The sequence below is a fragment of the Cyphomyrmex costatus genome, unplaced genomic scaffold (assembly GCF_001594065.2).
Source record: "Cyphomyrmex costatus isolate MS0001 unplaced genomic scaffold, Ccosl1.0 scaffold685, whole genome shotgun sequence".
Taxonomy (NCBI): domain Eukaryota; kingdom Metazoa; phylum Arthropoda; class Insecta; order Hymenoptera; family Formicidae; genus Cyphomyrmex; species Cyphomyrmex costatus.
Window position 1 is genome coordinate 1,128,139 of NW_017280250.1, and position 18,225 is coordinate 1,146,363.

Consider the following 18,225-nt stretch of genomic DNA (forward strand, 5'->3'; position numbering starts at 1 on the left):
TTTTTTTTTAATTTTATTAATGCCACGCAAAAGTTTCAACTTTTGATTTTAAAATGTATTTTGTTTTGTTTCGGTACAATTTTCCGTTCTTGAGATAGAACGATTTAAAAATAACTCTTTTCTTATATAATAGGTGATCACTTATTAATAGATGAAAAAGACGTTTTATTTCATTTTAATTCTGCATTATATGAAAAGTAAGTACTTTTGTACTGACGTAGTATAATCGGATCATACTAAATAAAAAGGTAATTAATATGAAACAAAATACAAAAGAGCAGAAAGATTATAATCTTTAATGAGTTAAAATTATAAGCTCTCTGGTACAATGTATTTCATCAATTTTATATTGTTTTTTTATTTTATTCAGTATAATCTGATTATTTTACATCAGTATAAAAACATTTTCCACGTAACGTAAAATTAAAATATTATAGAATAAAAATTATTTTTCATATATTATACGAGAAAAGTTATTTTCAAACCTATTTTCGAAGCTATTTTCAAAGCTATTTTCAAATATTTTTTGAAAATGAAAAATCATACTTAAACAAAAGAAAATGCGTTTTAAAGTTAAAAATTGGTACTTTTGTACAGTATTAATAAAATTTAAAAACAATTTACTACCAGCGTTACGTGTGTGTGGTGTGTGTGTCACGAAAATCTTTAAAATTATCACTTTTTATGCCATTTTTTTTTCAAATTGTAATACGGCAGCCTTGGACAACAGATTCGTATTCAACAGGCAAAAATATATCGAAAATAATTATTCACACTCGTATTGAAAAATAATGTTGGACATCAATAAATGTATTGATTCTCTCGCATATATTTGCTCCAAGTCGATCGAAACAGGTCATGATACTATAATAAATCTCATCTTTTAACTCGATTGTTGTCATAATCTCTAGTCTTTAGATGAATTTGTGGCATACCCGCGACCTTGACTTGACATGGAAACAGGAGGTGCGTCAGTCTCCTTTTTTCCTTTCTCTCTTTCTTATTTTGCTATGTCGCCGTATTCTCAAACCGGTGCAACCCGGCGAACCCGATTTTAACGATTCCGCAGTTAGATAGGTCGTCAATCCTTGAGTGTGATCGATATAATTATTTTTTTTTATTGACAAAATGCAAATGGTAACACGTTTTAATTATATATGAAAATAAAGTGTCAACACGTTGAGCGCCGGCGACACACACCGTGTGCCACAGATTTCCATGATTTCCAGCAATTTACTAAAATAACTAATTAAGGGGTTTTCAAATTGTATAAAAAAATAATAATTTTCAAACATTTTGGATAGTTTCAAGCTTCGGCTTCTGCGCGATACACCTATATAAATTGGTCCATTGACTGTTAATAATTTTTTATTGTTCACACACACACACATTGTCGTCAAGAAAATTACCTCTTCACAATATTTAATGCGTATTTGCGAACCTTATCGACAGATCTTATGTGTTTCCATTTCTTGTATCAGGAATTAATAGAGTTTACCAATATTACTTCCAGGGAAAGAAGGATTTATAAACGTTTATATATACACGAGTTTATTAACCGATAAAGCGAATTGCACTTGCGAATGATCCATAATTTATGACTGCAACTTTCGAATCGCACGACCCAATATACGAAGAGAATACCATACGAGGAGGATTCAAACGCTGATACCTTTATAATCGCTTGTAATTATACGGATTATTGGCTTATTTTTTCTTATCCTCCGATCGCTTGACATATTTATGAATCGATATACTACACCCGTAAAGGAAGCTGTCACTAGGTCCTGCCGATATATGTATCGAGACACTACCGTGTCTCCAAATAAATTTGATAACGGGCAATCTTGTACAGTTATAGACATAATTTAGGACGTGTGAAAAAAAAAGATAAATTACCACGTTGCTATAAATCTAACGGAAGAAACTGGAGAATAACGTTGGAAAAGAATTAATCGTAAATCACTGAATTAATCCGGGCCCGCGAGGAGTCGTTCTCCTCGGTCATTCGCTTCGCGAAGGAATTCGGCACGATACTCGGCTCATGTTTATTCCCAAAGTTAAAATTCCATTTATTTCGCATTTTACAACCACGATTAGCATCACTTCTTCTAAAAATTGACTCTCGCGTGGGAGGAATTTCGGAGCTAAAATCGCGGTGCGATAAAAAGGTCGGGAAGAAGCGAGGAACATTGTTGTGAGAACCAGACAGCCTTGCGTTATAAGTGTTAGATTTATGCGTCATCCCGCTATGTAGCTTTGAATTCCATTATGTCGCATCTCCGTTCCCTACATGCGCGAATTCCCTTCCAGGAGAATTCCCTTCGAAGGGAATTGGCTGTGCTCTCTTTCATTTAGCACTGTGATTTGATAGTACCAGCTGTTCTCGACGAAGGCTAACCGGGTCTGTTTTATTTTTGCTGAATCTTTCGTTTTAATTGGACTACAGGGCGAATGTGTTTCATTGTGGCTCCACGAATCCTGCTATTGCAGAGTCATTTTTGATCAATTCAACTGTAAATTGCAGATTTGTTACACATGATAAGAGATTGAGGCGCACAACAAAAAATTAATTAAGTCTGTATGTATATCATGATTATGTGTAAAGATTGTATACGCAATTAATATAAAAATAAAAATATTTGATGACACTAAGAATAAATTAAATATAAGTAAAATAATTAATACAATTATTATTAATTCAAATATTAATTATTTGAAATATTAATATTAATTTTTTTAATATTAACAGTTATATCATCGTGTTAAAGAACCTTATAGAACTTATTACCGTTATTTCTATTTTCAAATCAAAGCATCTGTCGCGAATGATGAATCTACGGTTTTACCTCATCGAAATTCGACGTGCAGTTCAGCAGCTGATTGAGATTGCGGAATTGTAAATGATTCGTATTAGAGCCTAATGGATGCTGTCACTTAAGATCACCATGTATCTCATCGCGTGTCAAACAGCTGTCAATGACACGTGTACATGTAAGCGAATTCCATTCCTATTTAATATGCTGATCCACCAAATAATATTTTTATGATTAGCCAAAATGAATATTAAGATTTCTTCTAAAAATTTATGTGAAAATTTATGTTCTTCATTTTCGCTGAAAGAATGCTGAGACGATCCTTGGCGCTGATCCTAATCCTACGGTACGTGTATCGCTTGATAATATGTGACATAAGTACCAATGACGTTCCCGCCATTATTGTCGTAACGACACCATTGGCACAATACACGTTGCTTCACTTTCTTACGCAAGATTTGGCTTCTACCAGCTGATTCAAGGACATCCGCCACGATCTTGTTTCTTTGTAATCTCATACCCCATATCGTTCGAAGGCGGAACTCATTATCATGCGATTGAAGTTTTGGTCACGATGCTCATTTCAAGTTCGATGAAAAGTTTTCATGTCCCTTGGATGCCCCTGAGAACTTCTTCTAGAAGTTAAATGCGAGATGAATAAAAAGTTCATAATTGACCGAGTTGATCTAATGTTCAACGCTGAATGACACTGCATCCCTTCGTTTGTTCCGTAATGGTGTTTTTATCTGTCTATAAAAGGGAATGATAACTTTTTCGGATTATATATTTTACATACTTATATTATCAATTCCTTATTTAAGAATTATATCTCTTTGACCGTCCATGAACAAATACTTTACTAATTGCTGTAATACTATGGTTTCAGGAAAAAATGATCACCAGGTACCAACGAAACAATATCCTGCTCGTAATATTACATTTCTTCATGCAAGTAAGATTTTTTTTTTTTAATGAAATTATGACATTAAAATTATTGAAAGAGTTTCCACTCTCTCGATCGTACAAACATCTTTTTATAAATGTATGTTTTAAGGAAATCCGAAAGGCCTTGTTTTTGCCAATGGCAATGAAAGTTCGACCGTACCACAACTTGTTTTTCAATATACTCCTTAAATACGCCCAACCTCGTACAATTTGCAGCACTTTCCCACAGCGACGCGCCCTTAATATCTCACGCACGCGAGTAAAAGTTAACGAGGCCGCCCATTTAATGACATTGCATGTACCTATAGCACGATCGAAGCGAGGCGCAGAGTAACAGTTTCATTTTTACGCAATTATTTCAATTACTTCTCGCTCTCTCAAAACTTACCTTTTGTCATGAACCTTTGAAAAGATACTCGACGTCCACGGCCATGGAAGATTGATGGATCCACCATCCAGGAACGCGATGTGGAGGTTCGGTTATCCAAATCCCGTCAATTACAATGATAATGAACTTTTTTGCGGTGGATACGCAGGTTTGTTCTCGCAAGTTACGATAAATCAGCTGTAATCATCGTGGATGTTCGGCGTTAAAGCTAATATTGACGGATGGCTATTGTTCATCAGTGCATTGGCAGCAGAATAAAGGCAAGTGCGGCGTTTGCGGAGATGCATATCATTCAAGTCAGCGTCCACACGAGGCCGGTGGCGAGTTCGCAAATGGGATCATCGTTCGACATTATACCGTGGGGCAGGTAAGGTAACTTTTGATATCTTCGCACACACCAACGTAATGCATGCAAATTTTGTAAATAACACAATTTATACTTCCGTTATATTCTCGTTGTATTTATGAATATTACCTATTAAAATTATTATAATAATCAAAATAAAAAGGCATTTGTTGTATAATTTTTATTGCACTGAAAAAATCAAAATAATAAAGTAAAAAAAAAAACAAAACGTTCGCAATTGTTACATGACATTTCAATAAATGTTTTAACTCTGCGTTCCAATATCCGCATTTGGCTCTCATTGACTGTTATTGTTTTATTGAAAAACAATACGGTTATATCAACAGTATTATATTTTAATTGAAAATAATCTTGTTGATTCAATAACAGTATTAATGGAAGAAATAAAATTTTATTAAAACGAGAACATAATGTACTTGTTGTATTTTCATTAATAAATATTGAATAAATAAATTATTTTCAATGAAAATAACACTATTGATACATAACATTTTGTTTCGGTGTTCTTTTTATGGACTTATAATACTCGTTATTATATAATGTCAGTATAATATATCTATTTAAAGGAAATCGAGGTGGAAATCGAACTAACAGCCAATCATTACGGGAGATTCGAGATGTATCTCTGTCCTAACAACGATCCATCGAGCGAGGCGACCCAGGAGTGTTTCGATTCGTAAGTAATCTCTACCTATCTGGTACGTATATACAACTGCTGCTTTCGTTAATGCAACTTAATCGCACAGTTATCCTTTGTACGTGTCCGGGACGCAGGATGTTCGTTTTGAGATTCCTCATGACACAGGAAAGAAGGGCATCATTAAGTACATGGTAACGTTACCGCCGTATTTAACGTGCTCGCAATGCGTCGTTCAATGGAACTATTATACAGGCACGAAATTTTATCGTGTATTATTCTTCACGTTTCTTCCAGGTAGCAAGGTGTCGTTTATTTGACATCATTAATTAATCATTTCTATGACGAAGTTGACGTCCGAATCGTATAAATCCATGTACAGTAAATACGTCATTATTTTCGTGTTGCTGGTGGCATAAATAAATGATGTTATTAATTGATCGCTAATAATGTTACCAATACGTCGTTAATTGACGATTCACCGACCTTAATAAGTATAGTGTTGTAAATACCCCAAAGAATGCACTAAGTTAAGAGAAAGTCAAAATGACTTAACTTTGACGTCAAGACAATCAAAATTATGATTTTTGTTGCAAAAATTTCTGACTACTTATTGAAAAATTAACAATCAAAATGAAGTAACTTTGATTTTTTATTAACTTTTGTGTTCTTTGGAGGGGACCTCGCAGAGGATGGATAAATTAATAACATAATTAATTGGTCAAAAAGCTCATTATTAAACATGACGTCAACAATTCGAAATGACGAACTATTGACATCAAAATAACTACTTGCTACCTGAGCAAGCTATGGCGCTCCGAGGATGATTTCTTATCGCGTCTATTTTTTATTATTAGGAAACATGTGGGGCACGTGCGAAAACGGTACGGAAGCCGTCGGATGCGGCAGGCCGGAAACTTTCCGCAATTGCGCCGACGTGAGCATCGTCACCAGCACCGGTGGAGTACCACCGCGGTTTTTGTATCAGAATATTCTTTACGAGCTGTACTCAATACATCCGAAATACTCGACCGCGCCACTCGCACGGCCATTGAGGTGAGAATTGATGTGTTAAAAGGATACGTTAATTTGCGCGCGTGTCAGCGTCAAACGCTCGATTGTTGTCGATGCGACACGCACGTGCATGAGTTTCACGATTTCAGGGTTCAAGTGTGCGAGCCAACTGCGGCTTATCGATACAGGCAGAATATGACCAATTGGTGTCAAGTGAATTGCATTCGCATCCCGTCGAACTGTCCGCCTGGTGTCTGTCACTGCCTGTGAGTGTCTATTAAATTGACCGGCGCGCGAGTTTAAGCAATAAATTGTTATTGACTCGGAATTGCATTAACCCTGCTAGTCTATTCTTTACTACACGATCATATCACTTGGGTCAATATAATTAAAAAGCTTTTAAAAATTTTCATAGTAAAAAGATTTTAATATTAATGAACAAAGTTATCAAAGAAATACCAGAAAAAAAATTTTAAATAAAATATTAAAAGAAGATAATTCCTTTTTTTGGGAAGGTCAAATTTATCATACAATCGTATTGTTTAGATAGATATAATTAAAAAGCTCTATATAAAGAATAAAAACAAGAAATTTTTAGAAAAAGATTTTACATTAACAAACGAGGTTATCAAATGCCAGAGAAAAAAAAGTTATTAAATAAAATATTAGTAAAAATAGATATGATCGGACCAGCGGGATTAAAGAATCAAACGCTTATGACTTTCAATCAAGTATTCGTGTTTTCGAAAATTTCGTTCTGATTTTTGTTTCGATGTGATTACAGGAACACTTGCGATGCTATTGGAGATATCGCCGATAAACCTGGAGCGGACCGATATTGCCTGAGACGTTGCATGCGTTATCCATCGAATTGTCCGATCGATCGCTGTAACTGTTATTGAAACTGTAAATCATGACCGGTATTGACATTCTACATACAGCGTCAAATGTTGTGGGATGTGAATATGAAAAGTATCGTTGAATTAATAAAAGTCTGACCGTAATATGTGTAATTTCGCAGTTTACGCAAAAATACTACGGAAAAATTTCTACACGGATAAAAGTTTCTCTGTACGAGAATGTTTCTCTTACCTTATTCGTGGCCGCTTCTTCCTGGAAATAAGTGTTTGAGGAAGGAATAACGCTAAATGTAAAGTCTATTTTACTTCCAGATCCGTCGAATTTTCAAGATAAAATTCTATTTACAATTTTATATCTTACGCATGATGTATTTTTTAAATATTCTAATTCTTCAAATTTCTCGTATTACGGCATACAAAATTATAAACAGAATTGTATAACAATGTGATGCGATCTACAGATTGCCTAAAGTGAACTTTAAAATAACAAAAAACAGAAATAATGCAATATATACCTGCTCTCTATGAAACGCGAGAGAGGTGATGAAGAGTGACGAAGGAAACCGTGTAATGGCACTATAATATTTAATATTAGGACATTCTATTGACAGCTTAAAATTTTTCACGCGTATATCACATATTATATACGTAATCGTCAATCGTTCCCCGCGGCCTTACGATATATTAGTATGCAGCTATGTTTAACGAAACGATGAGACGGTTCACCAATTTCACGCGCTTCTCCGATCGCCAACGAGAATTCATAATTAATTAATTAATGATACCCCAATTGGAAAACGTACCAGTTCATACGTTTCCGTAGCAATGTATTGTTTATGTATATATTATACATATAATCATAAACCTCTCCTCACTATAGTTAACACTTTACAAAACTATATACACTAAAGCCATCTTTGTATCGTCTACAACGCTAGCTAGCAACATTTTCTTTTTTCCTTTCATCTCTCTCATATATAACATATTTTATATATATATATATATAATATTTATATATTTATATCGGCGCGTCTTCATACGCGCATTTATAATAATAATAATCGTCGGCAAAGTGCGTAACATTAGCGCGTCAAGTTAAAACTCGTGCTACGCCAAATTCTAGCGCGAGGTGTACGATAATACAAAGTTCATCTATCTGTCACTTACTGCTAATCGCTATGCAACTAATTAACGTCCGCGGTCGGTTGCGGTTTAATTATTCGTGTACTCTCTCCTTCTCTCTCTTCCTTCCGTATTTTCCACACGACTCTCCGCTTTATTATTAATCCTCTCATTCCTCATCGATATACGCAATATTGTGCAATTGGCGGAGCACTTCTCATTTCGACGGATTATTTCGTGCATTAATAATATATGAGGTAAAATAAACCACATTAAATTATTGTCTTTATTTTGATACTATTTAAATTGAAATTAATAAATATTGTCGACGTGTTATTGCGCTATTTAACTAAATTTAACTAAAGCTACTTAGATATTCTTGGGGAAATTAAAGAGAGGTATAATTTAGGAGTGGGAGGATTAATCGCAGACAGCCGTCTCGGGCTTCGATCTCATGGACGATGAACGAGCAGATCGAGAACATCCTCTTGGTATATTGTCGTTTTGATGAGTGCGTCCTCAGAACGACACAATTACGAGAGGAGTTGCGTTAACTTTTCGCGTCAGAATGTGAAAGAAAAAAAATAAAAGAAGATTCGTTCGAAGATCAAACTCCAGAACTCGCGGGAAGTCATCGGGAAATAATGGTGCCTCTTATAGAACTGCGAAAAAAGTAATCATGTATTAAACGTACAGTTCTCTATGTATGTACATAATTTTCTTTTTTTTTTTATGCAATTAAGGGTGCGAAATTTCATTACAAATGCTTTAAAGTATTCGTAATATTAATCCCGAAACACAATAGGTGTAATGAGCTTGAAGTCTTAAGAAATTGATCATTCATATAGTCGATTATTATTCTTTTTACATTCAACCGTGATTAATCAATTTCTTACTCCTACTTCTTACATCAAGCTTTTCAGAGAAAAAAAATTTACTATGAATGCTAATCTTATGCCATGACGTAAAATTCTATTTGCAAATCACAAAATTATTTGCAGATGTAATAATACATTTATTTTGTTTATACTCGCTACAAAAATGATTTACAATAAATGCCAAATATGTTTATAACAAACGAATTTGCATATTTGACAAATATTTTGCATTTATTGCAAATAATTTTTGTAGCGAGTATACAAAAAAAAGTATTTATTACCTGCAAATAATTTGACAAATTTGACAATTAAATTTTGCAAACCTTTTGCGTTTATAGCAAAATTATTTTTTTCTATGTTATTCCGTATATTGTAGACGTATTGCGGAAAATATGTGCGGTAGCCCTTAATCTTACTATTTACTTATTTTATTTTAAGACTTACCATGACTGCAATATCAAATCACCGAACGTTCGGTCGTTCAAACGTAACGGATGCGTTTTACTCGTCGACCGATGCGATGTCGCTACCTCCTCATCTGTCGACGACTTTATTCTTTTCCTTTCTATTTTAGGGCCATGACACATAAAAGAACTTAAACAGTAAGACGTAAGCTGTAAGGAAATCACCTTGTTGGATTCGCTATTGCTTAGTCTAAGTTCACATTTTTGCTCTAAGAGATCATAAGCCATAAAGTTGTAAGAAATTGACCAATCACAGTCGAATATGATAAAAATAATCAACTGTGATTGATCAATTTCTTACGACTTTATGGCTTATGACCTTTTAAAAAGGTTGTGGACCTAGACTTACGTTATGGCCTCTACTGTGATTAATTAATTCATTTACTGCTTATTTTTACTGCTCAAGTTTTTTTTGTACCATGACTTTTACTTGCACTCGCGTGAATTATGACGTTCATGATTGAACGTGTCGGATAATAATTAAAGCGGTTCCTTCCGCGAAGTTGCCCGTCACTCGATTACGGCACTTCCGACGCTCATCCCACGCATGAATGTAACGCAACGACAGAAAATCGCTTTGGAAGTGGTCCCTTGGAAGAACTTGAAGTTTATGTCAAAAATTCAAAAGACACTGTCAATTTCACGCATTCTCAAAAATGCGAAATTGGTGGGGAAAAAGAGGTTAAAGAGAAAACAGACTAAAAAGTTTAAAAGAATAATTGTAATCTATTATAGATATTATTTAGTATTTGCGAAATTTATTAGTATTTTTTATTAAAATATATTACGATATTATTATATTACAATTTAAAATTTTTTAATTTAAGAAATTTTAATTATAATAGAGTGAATACAATTAAAAAATTTCTAAATTTGAGAAATTTTAATTATGATAGTGAATACGTAATTTCTATAATTTTACTTTTTCTCTATATTATACTTTTAATTCTAATGTATTCGTTAAAATTTGTTTTTTTATTTGAATTGTGTGTTTATTTTCTTTTTATGTTATTTCAAAAATGCTATTTCTCTTTCTTCCTATTAATACAGATTTGTATATGTAATAACATCGCAAATTATTTTAATTAAAAAATAGGACATTATTTTCGCGCATCCAAATGTGTAGATAGTATCGCGCTCAAATCATCTGTAAAAATTATTTATTTCCGTCTCGTCGAAAACGACGGCGTTCGACTTCGCATTATTCGTATTAAATCATGCGATAACCGATAAGCTTTATACTTTGGCATTATTCACTTAGGCTACACATTCCAAAATATCCTCTCCAAACAAACAAAAATTTATTCGATATATTTATTTTTTATTCTTGCAACTGAATGTACTAAAACGTTCTTTGATAATTATCTTTCTTCCATGTTTTCGTGTATATTAAACGTATTAAAAAGCCTATTCTTAACGACTGTAACAATTAATGATATCGTTACATCGCCGCTGCTCAATTATATTACTATATACAAAACCTATTTAATGACAATGGCTGCGTTCAGCAGAAAAAGCTGCTTTGCAACTATTATGAAATTCTTGAATATAATTGGTTTATAAATTTAAATCCAAGAAGGAACTCTAAGGGCAAGATTAATCGTATTAAAAAAATTTTACAGTTACAAAGCTGGTTTTTTCAATGTAACGATTTCGTTACAGTCATCAAGAATTACAGAATAATCCCCTAAGAGTTCCAAAGATAAATACTAGTTCAACTACAAAAACGAACCCACAGTACGTTACGTGTACCGTATATTTCGAAGTCGACAAAATTTTCGTCGGAGAGAACGTTTCGGAGTGTACTCCGAAAATACAAAGTCGCGAGAGTTTTGTTTTGACTCCGGTCGGTCGACCGCGTGGAGCGCGCCTTGTTTACATTGACTCGCGCGTAACTTCGCTCCGTAACGGACGCGATAACCGCGCGCGAGGCGGCGGCGTGGGATGAGGTGGGGAGTGGGGAGAAGAGATACTCCGAGGCAGACGCATGTCGCACGCACCGAGTGAATTTCTGTTCATTACGCCGCTATTTCAGCTGAGGGCAAATCTTGTAGTCTCGCACGTTCTTCGCGACACGCTCAACCGACACGAAGCCATTCATCGTGTCATGCAAGTTCCTCTCCGACTAAAAACGTGTTCTTGATTTTCATTACTGTCGACGGTGGTCAATCGCGGCAGCGCGCAACGTGACCAGGGTGAAATTGCCGCCGTTCGATCTTTCCTAACGGATCTCGAAAGTTTTAACGACGAGTGCCTCGTCTCCCGTTATTTGTCTGTGTTCAAAGACTCGAGAGAACGTCGCGCGTGTCGTGAAGCATTCGAAGTGGACCGGAGTTTGCGGAGTACCGAATTGAGTGACGTTTGATCGTCGCGGAGTGATAATAATTATCGGAGGTCAATATCGTTTCCCGATATTCGCGATGGCGTTTAATGACAGTCGGTCGTTCTCGCGTTAATTGGCGAACGATCGACTGTAAATCAATTCTCGTGCCCGTTCGAGGGAATGGAGGAGCCGACGACGGACGAGAAAACGGTGGTGTCGCGACGAAAAGGCGAAGGAGAAGCTACCTGTGGCCAGTAAGTGACTTGAGAATTACATTCGTTAATTAAACGATCGTTATTAGTTCACTCCCATCTTCGACGAGCTGCAGTCGATGCCGTTACGTTACAGCGAGCTGTCCAACGTTTGTAATTGTGGACATTGACTTCTGGATTTATTATATCGACGTTCATGCCTTCTGTCTTCTTAAGGGTGTTTTGTTTGTAGAATATTATGTAAAGCATTAGCAAATAATTAGCTAAAACAAAATTTAAAAAAGATTTTGATTATCTGAAACTCTGCAAAAAAAGCAAAATAAATCATTTGCCTATTGGTTTTATCCAGCGAAATCGTATTTAATCATATTTTGCTGCAATTTTAAGTCAATAATCTTTAAACGGTGAATTCAAATAAACTTACGAATATTCATTATTATTTTATTAAATCATATATATAAAATTGGATTTAATGCTCGATATTATTTCCTCATCAATTTGCAAATAAGTGTCATAAAATACAATATTACACAAGACAAACAAAAAATTAAATAACTTTGAAACCAATAAGAAAATTGCGCTCAAATTTTACATAAACGTAATAATAGAACAATCCGTAAAATTGTGTTTAATATTTTGAAAATAGATACTAGACATCCCTGAAAGTAGAACAAGGATATAGAGACGTGAATGCCGATATATGTATATCCTGTAGAACACAAACTAACAGCAACACACATTATATCAGAATTGTAATTTTCCATTCAATAATAAATGTTATATAATCAATGATTACCATCTCTCTCTGACTTTTTAAACAAATTTCCAGTTTTCCGACTGACAGATAAGATTTCATGATCTTTCTTTTCTAGAGAATGCATTACAAGATAGTAGCAATTTTAATAGTGGTGATCTATCTCTGGCAAGATAGTGGAACCTCCGGTAGGAAAAATGGCAACCATGAATATAATACATGTTGTACTGTATACATAACAGTTACATTGTTAAGAACTCTTGAAATTCTTTGAAATGGAATCTCACTTTAATTTCCGGTTCCACCAATACATGATTAACTTTAATCTCAATTTAATTTATCCTTTTTTTAATTGTAATTAAAAAAAAGAAATTAATTAAACATAGATTAAACTTAATTTTATATTAGTGGGACTAGACGTAATAATGAGTAAAAATTGAGCTAATCTTGCTAAAAAGAGTGGCTCAATTTTCAAACTGTGAAAGTGCAATTGCACTCTTCATTTTAGTCTAGGTCCGTTTTCACAATGTATGATTATTTAAAGATTAAAGGTCACCGAAGGATCCATTAATGAATTTCATTCATGAATTTCTTATAACCTTTAACCTTTAGGTAACCATATATCGTGAAAACGGGTTTAAAAGTTTTAGAGAGAAATTATAATATCGACGTAAAATGATTAATCCGTGTTCTGAAGTCTAGTCAATGTCCAGAATTGCAAATCAGCATTGCATTAAAACAGCGTCTACAAGAGAGATTTTAAAGCGTAAAACTTAAAAGCTCTTAAGCTTTAAATCGTGAGGAATTGATCAAACACAATCGAATGTAAGGAAAGTAATTGACTTTAATTAATCATTTTTTGACGGTTTAAGACGTGAGTTTAAATTTTACGCCTTAAAATCTCTGGTGCTTTCCAGCAAGAAACACATTGTAATGCAGCGATTATTTCATTTCTGTATAACATTGGCAAACATCAAACAATAAAAATATATATGTCAGTTTCTAGCAAATGTGGATTAACTTTAATCTTGGTTTAACTCACTTTTTATCTTTTTCTGAGATTCCTAGTAAGATTAAGTTAAACCAAGATTAAAGTTAATCTACATTGGTCGAAAAGGACAGCAATGATTCATTGTGTTACACTGTCATTCGTGCTTGTTCATCAGAAATTTTAAGGCGTAAAACATAAACTTTAAGTCTCACGCATTAAACCGTAAGAAGTTTATCAATTATAGTCAATTATTCTCCTTACATTCGATTGTGATTGATCAATTTCTTACGGTTTAAGATTTAAATTTTACGGTTTAAAATCTCATTGTAGCTGTTTTATTACACTTCGAACTTTGACATGCGTTCTGCATCGCCCCCGCTATTTTACTTACTGAAACAATGAAAAACACAATCCCACACTTTTATTTTTTGTTTCAACTATCGTTTGACTGGCAGTGCAATTTAATCGTTTTGATCACGTTTCTGTACTCTTCTAAAGCACACATTTTGCAGTCGCGTTCCCAAACAGAACAAGTCACGATCATGATGAAACGGAAATAATTGAAAAAATTACTTTTAATGATCATTTTTTAGAGTCATTATGACATCATTTTAATATCATAACGATTTAATGTTCTGCTTGGGTGTTTTTTGTTTGATATACATCAAATAATGTTAAGGCGGAGATGTAAACATTGTTACCTCTAAGGGCTTAGACGAAAAATAAATCGCGCAATTTACTATCGGATTTATCTGTCGAAACTGATCGTTATAGCAATTGAGGCAAAGCAATCGGAACGATATCGATTCTCTTCCAACGCGATAAGTTAATCGATTAGGAAACGAGGGCGGATAAGGGGGCGTAAATTGGAGATAATCTTGAGAGAGTAATTTGCTTTCTCACATTTTTTTTCTTCATTCCTCGCGAATTCAACGACGCAACTTACATTGTTTTATCACTATTGTCACTGGCGTTCTCGTCTCTTAGGCTTCGTGTGAATATTGCATCACGTGTTTTCGTGCGGAATGCAATTTTGGAGAGAGGACAGTGAAACTGACAAATTGTGAATCTTTCACGCTCGTACCCCTTGACGACACACCGACCATCGGGACACGAAAAGTTGGTGTCCTAGTGAGTTCTATAATATACTGAAACGAGCCTTCCCTCTCTATATTGAATTATAGAAAGCAGTTCGACGGAAGAAAGGAAGGTAAATAAATACTGTCCTTCCTTTCTTTTTTTTAATTATGGTAATAAAACATCAGCCAATCAGCTGAAAGAAATCGGTACTATCTTTGCATCCGAATCCTCGTTTAGAAATTGAGATACTCCAACTGCTCGATGATTCGCTCTAGTATGTTATATAGGGTTCACTGAGTTATTATAGATTAGGAGATCTGGGAAGATCCGAGGAATCCAGAATCGCGGGAATTCCCGGATCGTTGGGTCGTCTCTTCGTGGATCGATGTGTCGATGCATCTCAAGAAAAATCCTGGTGGATTTTGGAGATCGTTGCGAGATCAAGCGCTTAACAAATTGATCGTAGACCTCAGACCCGTGAATTTTCCTCGAAATATTTGGAAATTGATTGACTTTACATTACTCGCGTAGTTTTTAAAAAATGTAGTTACTCGTGTGAGGTGTTTTTGGCCCTTCATAAAAGTTGAAACATCTTATTTATTATAAAAATTAATAAGCCCTATTTGCATTTTTATATTATCTTATTTATTGATTTTAATAAATTTGATATGTTTTATTGCTGCTAACTTTATCTCTCCGCTTCATCGTTTTGCTTTATTGTTTATTGACCTTAATTAGAATAAAATAGAATTTATTTACTTCAACTTTATTGGCCTTAATTTCATTTTAGTCGTTTAAACTTACACGAGCCTTATTTTGTTCTAACACTCCAACATATTATACATCAATTTCATTGTTCTCTATGATTTATAATTAAATAAAGATTGATAATATTGTATACATCCTTTAGATAAATTAAGATAAATGCGAAAATGTTATTTTAAATTGTGAAACAAGCTGCGCTAAATATAATAAGTAATGTGTATAAATAGTACTTAGACATTTAACGGAATTTATAAGGCGGGGGTGTTCTGGACACCCCACGCGAGTAATGAAGTGCTATCTATACATTTTGCTGAAGTATCTAAAACTTTAGACGCGGATCTGAAAATAATTTTATTAGACTGTCTAATTGTTAAAATGTCAAAGCTTTCTGCAGTATTATTATCATGCTTGATTATTTTCACATCTTTATCTAGCTAAATCTTTAGATACTTGAGCAGAATTGTTCCTTTTCTTTGTCAAACTCAAAAACGTCTCTGGGTCTCAGATCTAACGCGTAGTAGATCAATATACGCACAATTTTCACTCGCTTACCAATGGTGTTGTTAGGCTGCGTGTGATAATTTGAACGATCGCTTAATTGTACGCAACTCGACTACGCAAACGTAGAATCACATCGCTCGACCAGTCGCAGATTCAGTTTGAACAACTAGATCTTATTATAGCGTGGAAGCGACAGTGCGCTGATTTTGTAATTGGTGCACATTGTTGCCTAAATCCCGTCAATTTTGATATAGATCCGTCTAGACTTTTTTCCTAATCACAAAAATATCTTGTATATTTGACCAATCCAAGGAAAATCGGGGTCCATTCAGATGTAATCCATATAGTACATTGTTTTTTAAAAAGTCTTTTTACGAGATGATAATAATTATTACATTTTTCGAGGTATTGTGAATTGAAATCATTTTCTCACACTTTCCGTAATAAACGCGACACAACTTCATCGCGTTTACTACAAAAGTGTCGCACTTGCTCACTTTACATCTAGATAAAAAATATAATTGCAATTTATAAATGCATGCGACAAACGTACATAAATACTATTTCAACAATATTTACAATTCTGCTTAAATCGCGAAAACATACTATAAAACAAAACGCTTAGAAACGCTGTATAAAATAATATTACCATATATACGGTGGCACCGGATCTCGCAGACTTTTCAAAAGTGCAACTTGCAAAATACGAATAATTTATGCAAGTTAATTTCTCATTGCGCAATATATTTTAGCGGTACATACTATTTTAGAAAGATTCTTTGGACTTTATTCGTATCTACCTTTTCGTCTACGTACGCTAATTATGCAAACTAATCACATTTCCGTTCCGTTATATCATACGTTGTGTCATCTCTTCCGAATTCGACCGTACTCGAAATGATTGCATTTCCTTCGCTCAGGAGTTAATCGCAATCGTCGAAATAGCAAAGAGATATTATTTATGCGTTTCAGAGCGCTTTATATGTATATTAAACATTATTTAACGACGAAACTTTCCGAGCTGAAACCTGCAATTCTGATGACGGCATACTGTAATGATGTGATCGACGTACGCCAGACGTCGCGGTTTTTTCAAGTTATACAAAATGCGGTATGACGGATGCGCTTGATATTGGTCCGTCGGCTCTGTTGCCGAACGATCGTAGTTCGCTTTTTGCGATTAACAGAGTCGAGATCGTGATTCAATCACGATATAAAGTTGAATAATATATAATCACTATCATCGCGATAAACTTACACTTAGAAAACTGTATGTTTTTATTTTGTCACAATTCACTTGTCGTCCAGTATATATTGAGGTATATTTTAACTCTAAGGCTCAGAAGTTTTACTCACGATAGTGTACTTCTAAATATATATCTACGGTGATCGTTCGTTGCGACTTAATAACAGTATAAATTATCGTTTGATTTATTCTGCAAAGCGTCAGGAAAATTTTAAGACGATTGCAACGGCAACAGAGCAGAAGGATAGCTTTGTGAAGCTTACACGCACCTCTGTGTTACTATGCGACGCGATGAGAGAGAGAGAGAGAGAAGAGGTCTTTGGCTTGCGCGCGATGAATATAATATACATATTTTCCAAGATTCGAAAGAGAGCGATTATATATATATATACGCGATGAGATAGGAAATTATTTACACAGAATAGCGTCCTCTTAGGCGAGTAACGTGATTTTTTTGATTTGCTCCATGGCTCCTCCGCTGCTTAGAATTCGCGTTTTCTCCAGCATCCGAGTTCTCTCGTCTTCCGTGTCTTCCCAAAGATTTGACTACGACGCACTTTTTATCTCGGCTCGTACAATACAATAAAATTACGCGGGCGAATCGAAAAGTAATTCGTTACCGCTATGACGCGAACGAAATCGTACGGTAGTATAAGTATGTATATCATTATATTTATTTTCTTATATCTCAATCACGAGATTTGTGTTACTCTAGTCTTATTATCGGCTAACCTATCGTATAAGAACTTTACTTAAGTTGAGCTGCTGAATTAACAGTACGATCGTCGTGAATATTTTTTTAGAGTCCTTATGATTACACTCGCGTGTCCAGACCGTCGTACACGGCTCGTTGCACTCAAAT

At 34.5% G+C, this 18,225-nt stretch overlaps 1 protein-coding gene across 1 annotated transcript; it reads left to right on the top strand.

Annotated features, from left to right (window-relative positions):
* The first annotated feature begins 3,897 nt into the window (after positions 1-3,897).
* On the top strand, positions 3,898-7,311 carry LOC108780132 (uncharacterized). Its single transcript, XM_018547725.1, has 8 exons — positions 3,898-3,909; positions 4,174-4,297; positions 4,389-4,516; positions 5,083-5,192; positions 5,263-5,408; positions 6,011-6,209; positions 6,317-6,433; positions 6,952-7,311. Exons 1-8 carry the CDS (start codon positions 3,898-3,900, stop codon positions 7,067-7,069), a joined length of 954 nt encoding a protein of 317 aa, XP_018403227.1. The 3' UTR covers positions 7,070-7,311.
* The last annotated feature ends 10,914 nt before the right edge of the window (positions 7,312-18,225 follow it).